Source organism: Alligator sinensis, unplaced genomic scaffold (genome assembly GCF_000455745.1).
Source record: "Alligator sinensis unplaced genomic scaffold, ASM45574v1 scaffold738_1, whole genome shotgun sequence".
Taxonomy (NCBI): domain Eukaryota; kingdom Metazoa; phylum Chordata; order Crocodylia; family Alligatoridae; genus Alligator; species Alligator sinensis.
The window spans coordinates 1,049,345-1,064,491 of record NW_005842382.1 but is presented as its reverse complement, the minus strand read 5'-3'; the positions used below and the strand labels follow the sequence as shown (position 1 = coordinate 1,064,491).

The following is a 15,147-nucleotide window of genomic DNA, read 5'->3' as shown; positions in this document are numbered from 1 at the left end:
CAGGTCCTCCCTCCTCCCTTTTTTAAAGATGGGGACCACATTGGCTATCTTCCAATCATCTAGCACCTGGCCCGAGCACCACGAGCGCTCGTAAAGCTGTGCCAAGGGCCCTGCAATAACCCCTGCTAGCTCCCTCAACATCCTGGGGTGGAGAGCATCTGGACCTGCTGACTTGAACACGTCCAGCCCCTCCAGAAGCACTCTAACCCGGTCCTCCTCAACCTTAGGTCTGGAGGCGTTCCCGTTGAGTCCATCTTGAATCACGGTGGGGGAGTCCCGGTCCCTGCACAAGAAAACGGAGGTGAAGAATTTGTTAAAGAGGTCTGCCTTCTCCTCTGGCGCAACCACCAGATTGCCCAGCGTATCTTGCAGGGGCCCCACATTTCCCGGTGCCTTCTTCATCCTCCCTATATTTGAAAAAGGACTTTTTATTATCTTTGATCTTGGGCGCTAGTCCTAGCTCTGTGTCTGCCTTAGCTTTCCTAACAGCCCCCCTACAGGCCCAAGCAGTGGAGGTATACTCCTCTTTGGAGATAGCCTCCCCGCTTCCACCAGGTGTACGCCACCTTTTTGGCTCATGTAGAGCAAGGAGATTGATTTATAATTAATATTTATGTTTTCTCCTCAGATTACTTATAAGAGCTATATTTGTGTTTATTTCATTTAACAGTAAGAGTTGTTTAGTTGCGTCACATTTCAGGATCTAGGACTTCAATATTCCTTCCCAAAATTATACTATGTATACAGCATGGTAACCTGAACCTCTTTGAAAGAAAGGGCATGTAGTATACATTTAGTGAAATTGACTCTCCTCTGAATAGTTTATAAAATATTGCTACTTGCAACAATTTGTTTCATGTGAATCAGATTATGTTTTGTAGTTGCCAAATTATGGCTGTCCTTCTGGTGGCATGCACATCGTCTTTTGGAGGAATGTGATTCCATTCTAGATCTCCCTAGGCTTCACTCTGGTGCCTATAAGAAATCTGACATTACTTGTCTGCAAGTGACTCAAACTCTGGGTGCAGGAATGGGTGAGCAAGCTTCTGGTGCGATGGCACTTCATCACATCTAGTGACGGAACTCAAGCTTCCTTGTTATTTTAGTCACTCCATATCAGTGACTTAAGGGAAATTATTGTTGGAGGTGTTTTAAATGCTTTCAACACTAGGACAGTATCCTACTTTCCTTTTTCTCTACTTCCCTTTTTTTTTTTTTTTTTTTTTTTTTATTAAAGAAGGAACATCACTTTTCTTTAGTTATGCAATTTGATAAACATGTGCCAAAGAAAAGGTCATCTGTTCAAATTAATATAGGTGTTCTGATGCAGACAAGCATCTACAACCTCACAGCTTATTAGAACAGAATACTTAAGTGTGTGAGCAAGCCAGATTTAAGCAAGCATGATGATTAACCAGGATACTAAACTGAAGGGGGGAAAAAAGTATGGTATACCTAAAAAAAAAAAATTGTTCTTGGACACCTGAATGTTTTTATGTAGCACTTTACATTAAGTAAAGCAGAGGTGTCAAATATATGGCCCACAGCCCCATACAGCCTACCAGAATTTGGGGGGGGGCATGTGCTTGGGTGGGGCGAGGGGGTGGAGAAGAGTAGCCTGACAGAATGTGAGGTCCTTGGGCCACCCCAGTAGACATGATGATTGCATGGCAGGAAGGTGAACAAAGGTAGATACAGCCCTGGTTGCCCTCCAGATACTTTGCCTGTCATCATCACTGCAGCATCCTCAGCTGATGCATGGGCCACCATCATATGCTGGAACTGTCATGTGTCCCGGGCTTCGATTTTTACACTTCATCAGTCTCCTTACTCAACTTAAGTGGTGTCAAACTTGCTTTGCATCCTGGGCCAGATCTAGATTTGGGTAGGGGGGTCATTGCTTAAACTTTAAATATATTAGCAAATAAAGAAGGCTTGCAATTGCCAGTTCTAAACCTACTCCTGCCGACAGCCATTCTGCTTTACAGTTAAACTGACACTAACAGTATAGGGGCCTGATGTTTGAAACTAACCCTTTTGTTTCCATCCTGATTTAACAAAAAAAGGCTGTTGTGTAAACATTAAATATTAAAGCTAAACTAGTCACCTCTTGTGTCCTACAAGTGGTGAATAAATCCCAGTACCCAATAGCATAACATGAGCGTGAAAGGACATCTCTTGTAATTTTCTCCCCAGCGTAAAGTACCAAGAATCATTGTTAAAGAAATGTTATGCCACTCTGAAATAGGTAAAATAAAAGCAACACAATAGTCCAGTCTCTGAGAGAAAAAAAAGTTTCTTTTTTGTTTCCAGCTACTGCTGTCAGAGAAGCTTGGAAAAGCTGTGGGAGGCAGGCATTAAAGTCTTTTTTCATAGTGTGAGAAACTGGACTACAATACACTGAGAATTTAAAGACAGACAACAGAGAGAACACTGTTCCCTTAAAGTTGGCTCATTTTGCTGTTGTCTGACGTTACCACTTTGGCATGGGCAAATGCTTGTCTCTATCAAAACTGAGCAAACAGTTTATCTGGGGAAAAGTGACATTTCACTTTGTCTTCTTTGTGGACCCTACAACAAAGAGCGATTTGTCCACCTTTCTCCAGGGTAAAGCAGAAACTGAAGGTCACCCTGAACCATAACTGGGATGCAAGGTATGTTCCAGTTGCTATATAAACTGAGGGGAAACCTAGAGAATGTAAGTGTCCTTAAAAGCAGTATGGAAGCCTTGCAGGTACACATTCCCACTAGAGAAGTAGACGACTACAAGTAATTCCTAAATGGAATTTTGTAGCAAAACCATTGTATCATGCTTTCAGAAGTTAATGCAGTGGGATACGACATTAAATGACAAAACAGGACTAGTTAGCTATACAAATCAGGCTAGTGGGCTAGCCTAACTGGATCCTGAAAAGTCAGAATTATTATTTATGGAATTAAAACTGAATTGAAGAAGCAAGGCATCTATAAATGGTATCCCTTTCACTGTTGTGAGTAATGTACCAATTCTGGTCTCATTCATGACTATGTAGAACTGGTATAAATCATGGTCCCCAGCAAAGTTACTCAATATTTACACTAAAGTAAATGAGTCAAAGTTTGGTCCACTATCATTTATGAAACACTACTGCACTTAGCAAAGATGATATGCATGGAATCTGCATAACTGTCCTGAGTAGACTCTTTGGGGCAGGGACTGTTTCTATTATAGATTTCCACAGTATTGAGTGCACTGTTGTCTCATTTATCAACTGTATCCTATAACTATTAACATAATACAGAGAAATTACCGAAGATCAAGTCTACAGCTTTTAAAGAAGCCCCTTTTGTACATAGTAAGAACGTTTTCTACTTCAGGGCTGAATCTGAGGCTTAGAAATACAGTTTTGATTTTGTTGTAAATCCCTATTGCTCACATAACTGATTAGGCCCTAAAGGATGTCTACTCTCATTTACAGAATGGGCATTTAACTGAACAAACCAGCCATCCTGCACAACAGAGATGAACTACAAATATTGTCTTGCTATCTTTGCTTAGTTTAGAATGGAAAACCTTCAAAGACAAACTTCCAGCCTCTCAAATTTCCCCCATCAAATTTCTCAGTTCTTCACAGATATTGCTTGTAACAGTATTCAGTCTCATTCCAAATCCTACACCTATTAGTGGATTTTGATTAGTCATACAGAGTCATTTTTGCTTGACTTTAGGATAGTGATTCTCAACCAGGGTGCTATAGCACCCTGGGGTGCCTTAGGATCCTTTCTAGGTCTCATGGGGTACCATACAGTGTTAGCACTGTTAGCTGATGGCTAGAAAATGATATTTAGAGGTTTGCTTTTGGGAATTGGCTGGTAGGCAAAGTATATATTGCATTAAAACAATGATCCAGGGGAAATGGCAAGAGTTAACTGATTTCTAAAAGCCTGTTCGTGACAGTTTCCTTCAAGGCCCACTGTGTCTGAAGCCAGCAGACACACAGACTGGGAAATTGAAGACATATACCACACTGTTCCATAACATGAACAGTTTACCCAAATGGAGATAAGGGACTCTTCAGTATTGGTGCCAGGTCACAGTGCCCAACTGTAGAGCCTTTGGGATTTCTGGCTTTGGTGGATGAACCAAATTAGGAGACTGGTAAATAACCACAGTAAGATGTGTGCATGTGATGGGTTTGTTGGAACAAAGGAATACACTAATAGGACAGAACATGGACAGTATGACTACCACAGGCAAACCAGTCAATGATGCCTGGGAATGAAGAGTCAGAGGGGAAAAAGGATACAAAAGGAAGGATTTTAGAACAGCAAAAGGGTCCCCAAGGAGGGCACTCAAGGCCACCATGGACAGAGGGCATACTACCAGCCCATCTCACCCACCCCACCAGGAGGGTGGGAGTTGAGCCTCAGTCCTCGACCTCCAGGCTACTGATATCTGACATTCAAGAGAGAACCACGGAGTGGAAGCTCGTATACTGGCCAGATGTACCTTCCCTCTGTGACAGCCTTAGGACTGGTAAATATAAAATTAGGGAGGTTATTTTGTTTGCCTTGCCTGCATTATTCTTATCTGCTATAACTATACATCAATAAAATTTGCCTATTATCAAATGGAGAGGTCATGGTCGGTCTGAGAGTTTGGGTCTGTCCAGAACAAGGTATCATAAATCCAGTACCAACATTAGTATGTTAACATGATTCTAAAGATAAACCCAGAGTTTTCACACAGGAATCCATAGTGTGACTGTAGTGACCCTTGAGTACTCAGCAACAGAAGAATGTCCCTTTTTTTGTAATAAAAAGGGCAAAATATAAGATTTGGCATTTTCCAACAGGTGCCTTAAGCCTACCAAGGTTGAGAACCACTGCTTCAGAAGAATAAGTATCAGCATCAAACTACGTTACCAGTGTGAAGTAAATTTATTCATTAGTATATTTATTATGATTATTAATGGAAATGAACATAAAAATACTTTGACAAATATTTATAATAGGGGCAGGCAAGTATAATACTCACATGGCTAGTTTTGGAGTACCTGATAGGTCAGAAGGCTATGGAATCAGGAGGGAGTAATGGCAAAAGGATATTTTATGGCATTTGCTTTTAGAATTTCCAACCAGAGAGAAGTAGAGAAGGATGCAGGGTACCTCATCTACTTGAACTTTTTATACTTTCCTTACTGGTTGTCTTCATTGACCATATGGCAAATGAGAAACTCAGAACTACAAAATGGTAAATCCAAGCAGCAGAAACTTTATGCTGGGATATTTTTTACTCAACAATAATCACATTACTGTTAAGACATTGTAAAATACCCACATTTATTACTACAATATTTGAAGGTTAATACCTGGTAAAAAAATTTTCAATAAAAAAAAAAAAAGACAAGAATAATTCTCAGACATTTTTTGTGGCCATTACAAAATAAAAGAACAAACAAAAATCCCAAACTTTTTTTTTCAAGTGACAAAGATTCTCTGGGCACAAGAAACCATTCAAAACTTCTGTTAAACAGTGCTCTCTTGTGGTTGTCTGTGACAACAGAAATGAAAAGTAATATGTAAAGGATAAGACAAATGATTCAAGAATTTTTGTTTAAGCCCACCATCCAACAAATTTCTCAAGCTTATTTTTAATTTAGTACTGCATTTCATCTTCCTAACCTGCCAGTTATATAATTTATTAAAAAATGTTTATAAATTCCAGATTCAAGGCAGATTATGAAATACGCATTTGCTGCATTTCAAATGTACGACACATTTTAGCCTTGATTGTCAACTAGAATTCACAACTGGTGCAGCCTGTGTTTTACCAAGACACTACCCAATGCATTAGTCATCTCCAAATAATTTTTTTAACAAGTTTAGTGTACACAGAGATGTACAGATAATTTTGACCTGATATCCTCTTATAACTTTATGCATTACTCTACAAGAAGACCCTTTTACAATAAAACTTCAGTTTGACATCCTTGTGTTTCCAGGAAGTTAAATTTGTTTCCCAAGATTCTCACTTGTGTCTATTAAACACAAAGATCAGAAGGCTGTTTAGAAAAACATTTTTTCCAGCAACAGATTAAACTGCATTTATTATAAAAGGGCTAAGTAAAGCAATTTACTAATGGCATGAAATGTCAAAAGCCTGTCCAGTTACTAGACATATTAATGTAAGCCATTACACTCCCCCATTTAAATCAAGTTCATAAGCTATTAAGCCAGTAGAGCAAACTGAGACCGGAACTTTGATTTAGACCTCAAATGTCTTAAAATGCAACACTCGTTACAGAAGAGCGGCCATTTTTAAAGTTTATGAAACTAGATGCATGGTCAAAGATAGTGTTTGGAAGATCTATGCAAGCTAGCTATTATAATTTATAATTTTAAATATACTTATCATTTAAAAAAAGGAACTTCTGAACTTGTACCCTTAATGTATTACTACAATGTTTTTGAAAGTACATCAATTTTGATACATACCTTAAAATTAAACTCTGAGTGTGAGTGATCTGTAGTCCCTCAGTATGAGGATGATATTCTTCCAGTAGATATGGAAGTCAATGTATACACATATATACCTCAACGTATACACTTAGTCTAAAGTATTTCATTAAAGCACTGGACTTACCTGTAAGAAGGAGGCAACTATTTCTGTTCTATTACATCAAAATCAGTGAAACCCACCAGGGTAAAAAATGAAAAAAGATTTAACTAACCTGATCACTTTCATCAACACTGCTAGATTTCATAATAGAAAATGTTGGTCTGCCCTGGCTATGCGCAAGATCCTGTGGGACACTTTGAGAAGCAGGCATTGGTGGTAAGGGTGCTCTTCTTTTCTTCGGCATTTCAGATGGCAATGTGTTTGAATCATACTGCTTGACAACAGTGCTAGATCGTGTGATAAAAGCAGGTCTCTGTTTGCTCATCAGTGGAGTTGCTGGGGCACTGGCAGTCTAGGTAAAGGAAACACACGTACACTGTGAATTTCCAAATCAAAATGTTGATTATTCTGAGACTATTTAGAAATTTTGCTCTTGTAGATAAAGAAAATGGTAACTTACTTGTTCACGTTTCTTCTTGCTTCGCTGAAAAAAGCTAAAAAATCCTTTATTTTCTTTCTCTTTCAACATATCTAGGTTTGGAGACATTTGGCAGGAATCTAAAATGAAAAAATTATTTGTAGCCATTAATTACACAGATTATTTCTTCCTGCATTCCTATTACATTTTTTCCTAGCGGCCTCTTGAAAACATACCTTAAATAGTTAAATAGCTATTCCAAAAGTACAATATGAATAGACTTCTTGATATTTCTGTTTTTTCCCCATTAAACCACTATAAACAAAGTCTAAAAACCTATTCTCACATTATATGGAAAGTACTCCATGTTAGCAATAAGCTAAAATAGGCTTTAAAATGTTGGGGAAGATTTTTGTTGTCCATCAGAATTTCTAGGCTTACAGATATATTGCCAATATTCAAGCTCCTGGAAGAAAAAAAATTGCTGTATGTATGATACTTGTAAGCCAACATACCATTTTAAATTAATTGCTGACAGATATGAAAACGTGGCACTATGGTAACCTTCCAATTTCTCAACATGAAGAGGACACCAAGTTTGCTATGAGTCACTGGAAAAACGCACCAAATACTTTCCACAACTGAAAATAGTGGTGGCACTTAAATCCCATGGAAAAATGCTATGTTTTAAAAATCACAAACTTTGACAACCACATGGAGTACTTACAAGCTAAGGTGATGGTCAACCAGTTTTTAGTAATCTATCTGGGGAAAGGGAATGAATAGCTCTTTCATTCTGAAGTTCTTTTCATCTTTGACAAAGATCTCTCCCTGAAATTCATCTGCTCTCTTAACTTTCAAACACCCCACAATAACTTCAGTCTTCAGACTGAGACTATGAAAAGCTATTATTTGGAGGATCAGTGCTATAATATGTGCAGTATATATTGTATTTACTCCCAATCTGGGGGGATTAGTAGGTACACTGGAGGGTAGAGCTAGGATTCAGAGACCTAACCAAATTGGAAGATTGGACCAAAAGAAATCTTATGAGGACAAGTGCAAAGTCCTGCACTTGGGACAAAACAATCCCACACACTGGTACAGGCTGGGGGCTGACTAGCTAAGCAGCAGAAAAAGGACCTGGGGATTACACTGGACAATAAGATGAATATGAGCCAACACTGTGCTCTTGCTGCCAAGAAGGCTAACAACATACTGGGCTGCATTAGTAACAGCATTACCAGCAGATAGAGGGGAATAATTACTTCCCTCTATTTGGCACTGGTGAGGCTGCATCTGGAGTACTGTCTCCAGTTTTGGGCTCCCACTACAGAAAAGGTTGTGGAAAAATTAGAAATAATCCAGTGGAAGGCAACAGAAATGGTGAGGGGGCACATGACTTCCGAGGAGGGACTGAGGAATCTGGGTTTATTTAGCTTGGAGAAGAGAAGACTGAGCAGAGATTTAATAGCAGCCTTCAACTACATGAAAGGTTACAAAGAGGATGGAGCTAGACTGCTCTCTGTGGCAGCAGATGACAGAACTAAGGAACAATGGTCTCAAGCTGCAGCAAGGAAAGTTTAAGTTAGATATTGGGAGAAAAATTCTCACTAGGAGTGCAATAAAGTACACGAGCAGGTTACCTAGAGAGGCTGTGGAATCTCCATGTTTGAAGGTTTTTAAAAGGCTTCTGAGGTCCATTCCAACCCTAATTTTTTGTATGATTCTAGGATAAATCCAAGAGGTTCTCCCCCTTCCCCACCTCCACTGGCCCCAAATTAACATGAGGAAAAGCCCCTCATCTTGGATTTGAGTACAAAGCAGGAGTCAGGCAGCTGCTATGGCTCTGGCACAACCTGGGCTTGGGGTCAGAGTCAGGGCCACAGCCTCTGCCCCCTGTCTCCCTCCCACTGCAATGCACTGCTGCCCTCCCCACCTCATTCACAGCTCCGGTCCTGTTCTGGCCCAGGCACAGAGCACATGATGTCTCAAGCCCCTGCTAGGCCCTAGCAATAGCACCAGCAGCAGTGGTGGCAACGCTCGTCCTGGCCCTTGCCCCACAGCTACTGTTGCCACAGCATTGGTCAGGGTTTGGAGCCAGCATGTCTCCATGCCTCTGGCCAGAGCCACAACTGATGGTAAGCAGCAGCAGGGTAAGAAGATTGCTGAGGGCAGCTTGTGATGGGGGCAGGTTGTGGATTAAGGTTGCTTGACTCTTCCCCACTACCTGCCTCCCCCCCCACCTCCTTTTATCTGTTATATAGTCAATTAAATGAAAAAAATATCTTATTTGAGACCCCCACATAAAAGTTATGATCACGAGAAAACTGCTGTTTGGCCAAAAGTTTAAAGTACTTGTTACCTAAAATAGTTTACAAGGTGTACTGAAAGACTCTATGAGATAACTGTGTAGCTAACAGCTTTTCATTGTATTGCTTCCATTTTTTTCTTTTTTAAAGAAGAAAGGACTTCCTGTCATTACATATATACATGTATCTGTGCAGATGTGTTCACACACAGTTGTATCCTAATCTTCCCACTTTAAGTTCCTATAGAAAATGCTACCTATAATTTAGTTTGTGCTGGGGGTGGGTAGAAGTAGGTGGGGGCAGGAAATGTTTGTTTTACATGTCCAGACCAAGGTGCCTTTCTTCATTATCCCTTTCAAAAAAGGTCAAAGATAAAGAAGCTGCACAAAATCATGTTCCAGGCTATTTTACAGCTAGCATGCCAAGTATTTATAGTTAAAATGTTTATTGTTTTTACTAAATAAAGCTCATGTTCCGATATGTAGAACTGAACAAGTGTCAAGTGAGTCTTGCAATCTTAAGCTATATAAAGATTTTCATTTTTACTGGTAAGAATTTCTAGATTCCTCTGAGGCAACAATTTTCCCTGTTATTGCCAGGTATTTTATAGGCAGTTCCGTGAGAGGGTAGTTCAAAGTGAATAGGCCAGGAGAAAAACCTCTCTCTTGCACAAAAAGAGGCGTACAGACATTCAAGACATTTCCATGGAAGAGAACTGGCTATTCCACAAGAAATTGGATCACATACCTTTAAGGAAGATTACCCCCTCCTGATCCAACTTGAATGCTTGTACACTTGTCTCAGGTGTGAATACTTAATATCCCAGTCTTCTTCCCTCTCTTAGTAACAGCACTTTACACAAAATGTTTGTGCAAAGCAGCACCTAGATGAGGAATGGGCAAAATATGGCACGAGGACAAAATCCAGCCCACTATGCGATTCCATCTGGCCCGTGGGTCCCTTGGCCTCCCCAGGCCCAGGCACAAAAAGGCAGTTCTGGCCATGGTGCATGCAGCTGGTTCCACTGTTCCTGGGCTGGGTCACCTGGCACAGCCTGCCCTAGCCCCATGTATGACACTCAGGTGTGCCAGAAACTAGTAGGCAGGTCTGGGGCAGCCAGACTCCTGGCAGCCCCCACTACTGCCTGGGAGCAAGTGTGCGCCCTGCTGCAGCAGGCACCAGATCCTAGCCCTGCTGCCTGGGCACCCCAGGCCCATCTGCCCTGCAGGGGGGGGGGGGGGGGGGGCACCAGATGCAGCCAGCAGGCAGGGTCTCCATGGAGAGACTCCTGCAGGCAGGACATGCTCAGCTGGTTGGATGGGATGGTGACAACATGGGGCCAGGGCCCAAGGCCCAACCTGATCCACTCCCCACACATCTCCGATGCAACTGACACCCGTCACAGGGACATGCAGGGAGTTAATCACGGCTCTGTCCCGGCCCTGTGCTCTCACCACTCTGCAATCTCAGCCCCAGCCCTACCTACCTGACCTGCTGCCAGATGCCACTCTGCCTGCCTGTGGCCCCATCCCATCTGCCTAGCTGAAAATGCCCTGCCTGCAGGGGCCCCGGGCCAGTCTCCATGAATTCCCTGCCTGCCCACTCCATCCAGTGCCTCTGGTGGCAGGTACACAGTGGATAGACCCAGGACCAGATAGGATAAATTGCCATCTCCCTGGGCCATCCACCTGCCACCACACAAGGCACTGTGAACAGCTGTGACAGGGGGACCAAGGCTGGGTCAGCACTATTATACCCCCTGACCCTCAAGAGCTCACCAAAACTCCTTAAGTGGCTCTCCAGCCAAGATAACTGCCCACCCTGGACCTAGACTTAAATTCTAAAAAGCAAAGAGCAAGGTTTGATGCCTTTCTTTCTGAAATCCTAATTTGAAATATATTGGGTCTGTTTTTGAGAGGTACTGAGCACACACAACTTAGCCGATTTCAAATGAGAACTGTAGATAAAGAGTGTTTTTAGAAATCAGGACTGAAGTGCTTCATGTTAGGCACTTCCCCCTTCCCCCCGCAAAAAATATCACATAAAGTCACTTTGGACATTATGGCTGTTAATGGGGATTATAGACTTCTCCTCTGGCTCTTTTTCCAATGGGTTTAGTTAAAAAATATATATGCATGCATGTTCACTTCACTGAAATATTTCATTTCAAGAACTTTCAAAGTTTTCTTGGCAGATGGCCCAAAATATTTTTTGGCTTCATTTTTCCATTAATTTTTAAAGGCGACCTACCTATATAACTTTATCATGTTGAGGTTTTGCATATAGCAACAGCTAGATCCTAAATAAGAATGTATGTTCATTTAGAACTAATTTGGGTTCTCCAACTTGCACTGAAGTGTGGGACAATCAATACCGTAAGACATCATTCAGCATGAGCAAAGCTGGGTGGGCCAAACTGAGACCACAGAAAGAATTTCAGTTATTTTGTATTCAAATTACACTTTTATGGTACAAAAAAAAGCTACTCTAAGTTTAAAAAATAAATTTGTATACAGTATGGCATTTTTAGGGTAGTATAAACCACCACCACCACAATAATAGGTATATATGCACATTTTGGACACAAAGGATACCTAAAAGGTACAGTTAATAAATAAAAATGCTGCTACGATGTAATCATTGGCTGCTGTTTCACACTCTAGACAAAAACACCTTACCTGGTAAAGGTGAAAGATTTAAAATCAGCAGCTGAACTGACTAGAGCAGGGGTGGGCAAAATGCGGCCCGGAGGCCGGATGTGGCCCACCAGGCCATTCTATTCGGCCCATGGGGCCCCTAAAAAAATTTAGAAAAATTAACATTAATCTGCCCTGGGCTGCCTGTCATGTGGCCCTCGATGGCTTGCCAAAACTCAGTAAGTGGCCCTCTGCCCAAAATAATTGCCCACCCCTGGACAAGAGAAAAGACGAATAGCAAAATTAACTATTATGATACAGACCATCCCCATTTGTCTGACAAAGCGTCACCTTTTCCTGCTTTTGGAAAGGCAAATAAACAGATATATTCTTCTACTTAAGAGACATGTCTAACAGTTTTATCTGAAGCTAGCCACCATTTTAGAATTTGAAATACAATACTTGCTATCCTATCTCAGAGACCAGAAATGCTATCATCTGTATACAGGAAAAAACTCCATTGTAAAAAACTCATTAAAATTTGGCCTATTTTCAGTATTCCTAATCAGTTGCGGAATAATTTTTATTTAAATTAATTAGTTTTTCAAGAACATTTTCAAGATTATATTAACCTCTTATAGCCGAGGAAAATTCCTTGGGCACTGACATATGTGCAGCTCCACTGTCTAACTCATGATACTTCACAGAAAGCATCATGAGGAGTTAGACTGACCCTCCTGATCCAACAGACATTCGCTGTCAGATGAGAAGGGTGTATAATCCAGATCCCATTTGGAGCCGATTTGGGGAGAGAGGCTGTGAGCTTGCAGCATCTGTCCCCCACTCCCCTCTCCAAGCTCCCGTGCTCTCTCAGGATGGGAGGTGGGAAAGGCAGGGGAGCAAGTTCAGTTTGGGGTTATCCCAGCTGCACTGCAGTAGTGGTGCTGGGGTGGTATGGACTGGAACCCTCCCATTAGGGGGCTCCAAACCACCTGCCCCACCCTCCAGCACTGACTGGGGAGCTCACAGGCTGCGCTCAACCCCCTTCTTTCCCCCCTCCCATTTTGAATAGTGTGCGAGCAGAGCTGGACTGCATCATCCGAGTTCTACTCTGTTCACCGTCTTCAGAATGGGGGTGGAGGAAAGGCAGGGAAGGGAGGCCTGTTTAGGGGTTTTTTCAGCCACCCTAGAGTGTGTGGGGGGAAACTGGAGCCCCTCCCACACTCTGGGGAACCCCCAGACTGAACTCACTCCCCCCCTTCTCCCCTCCCATTCTGAAGACAGAGCATGGAGCAGGGTTTGCATCAGCCAAACCCTGCTCCCAGTCGTGCTGACAGATGTTAATGAAGGCATTTCACTTTGGGGTTCAGATTGTCACCCAACTGGGAATTTTTAAAGCACTCTGCAGCCATGCACTTCTGTCAATGCATGGCTTTAGAGCACTTTCAGTGGCTGCTTGCATGACAAACTGTCATGTCTGTCAGCATCAGTCGCATCTGCTAGCACCCCTAGTAGCCCCAGAAGCAGCTTCAGTAAGAACAGCTGTTCACTTAACCTTCACTTAATAAGTGAAGTTTATGGGAAATGTTTTCAATTCCACCTATAATTTAATTTTTTAAGCAGTGGTTCTCAACCTTTTCTGTATCAGGAACCATTTGTAAACATCAGTGACCAGTCCTGACTCAATGTCCCTCATGCCTAAACCGCTCCCCTTGCCCCCAGACCCCTCTGCCAGCCTGCAAGGGAAAACCCACGTGATCCATTTCCTATATTCTTGCGACCCATGGGTTGAGAAAAGCTGTTTTAAAGGAAGATGGAGAATGAGAAATGTTTTTAAAAGTTCAATTGTGTTAAATTTATAATGTGGTTATTTGGCCTGCCAAGAAAATGGCTATTGGCACTTAGAACTTGAACAAAATAAAATTTGGAACAAAGGGAAGTCAAAACTTCCCAAACTGATTAAATAGTTTTTTTGCCCAAAATAATAATAATAATAATAATAATAATAATAATAAATGGATACTTTATTTAATCAATACTTTTCAAGGTAAAAAAACCCTAAATAACCATTCCTAAACCGAGTTTGTTAATAAGGGTGAGATAAATTGAAGAGAGGGACTTTTATTTTCATTCAAAATGGATGATGAAAAAAGTCTCAATATTTTTCAATGGAATGGAAAATTTTGAAAACTTTTGATTTTAAAAAGTGTTTCTAATTATTTCAACTTTGAGCCACATTTCCTTCTGGTTCATTATATTGCAACAGCTATAGTCTCAGCCCTCATTCTTTCATATGGGACAGGATCTTTGGCCAGACATATGTCACTCATAATGATTTTAGTAATGACTCCTATGCTGTTCAACCATATTTGTAAGAAACAATAAACTTAGATGTAATCCTCTTCAGACTCCCACTGAAGTGAACAAGAACTGAAAAGTGGTATAAGGCTTCTGTTTTTTTCATATGGTGCACTGCTGAACTTGGTAAAAGTAGACATTTTAGGCAAGCTAAAAACAAAACAAAAAACACATTCTGATTTCAGATTAACTTGAACCAAAATAAAAATTTCAGTTGAGTTTTCTCCAATTAACACGATTTTTGTGCCAGTTTCTACATTCCCCCTGCTATTTCACATTTTTATTCCATCACTCCATCAGAAAAAGGATGCTATGGAAAATTCTCACACAAGTAAACTATTGCTTTAATTGTAGTATTTTGGGCCAGCTGTTTTTAAAACACACACATTACTTTTTTAATAAATACCATTAAAAAAAAAAACATACTAAATGATAAGGCTATAGCAAAATGAGGAGAAAACTGTCTTTAAGCCAAAAGGCAGGGATACAAATAAAAAAAAGGTATAAAGAGCTCTGGAGTCTAAGGAAGATAACTGAATTGCAGGAGCCAATACTGAACAGACATGTTGGAGTAAAATCTGAGAACATACATCGAAGAGAACTACAAAAAAATGGAATGGAAGTTTGCAGCAACAAGTCTTCCATAAAAGACTGGCTTGTGATTCAGAGCCATATCGCACATTACACAGGACATGTTAACTGCACTTAAAACATGAGTGCCCACATTTTAAACAGTAAAACACATGCTAAGTGCTATCATATCAAAGCAAAGTTACTCCTTCTGTGAAAAGTTGCATCTCCAGATCATATTAAGTAACATGT

At 41.0% G+C, this 15,147-nt stretch overlaps 1 protein-coding gene across 8 annotated transcripts in view; it reads right to left on the bottom strand.

The window, feature by feature from the left end:
• COBLL1 (cordon-bleu WH2 repeat protein like 1) overlaps positions 1–15,147 on the bottom strand; it is a 154,459-nt gene that overhangs the window by 36,328 nt on the left and 102,984 nt on the right. For all 8 annotated transcript variants that reach the window (XM_025210952.1, XM_025210948.1, XM_025210947.1 and 5 more), the window contains 2 exons: positions 7,062–7,159; positions 6,714–6,953 (listed from right to left, as the gene is read on the bottom strand). In XM_025210952.1, the coding sequence (XP_025066737.1) occupies positions 6,714–6,953; positions 7,062–7,159 (338 nt within the window). The remainder of the gene's footprint in view (positions 1–6,713; positions 6,954–7,061; positions 7,160–15,147) is intronic.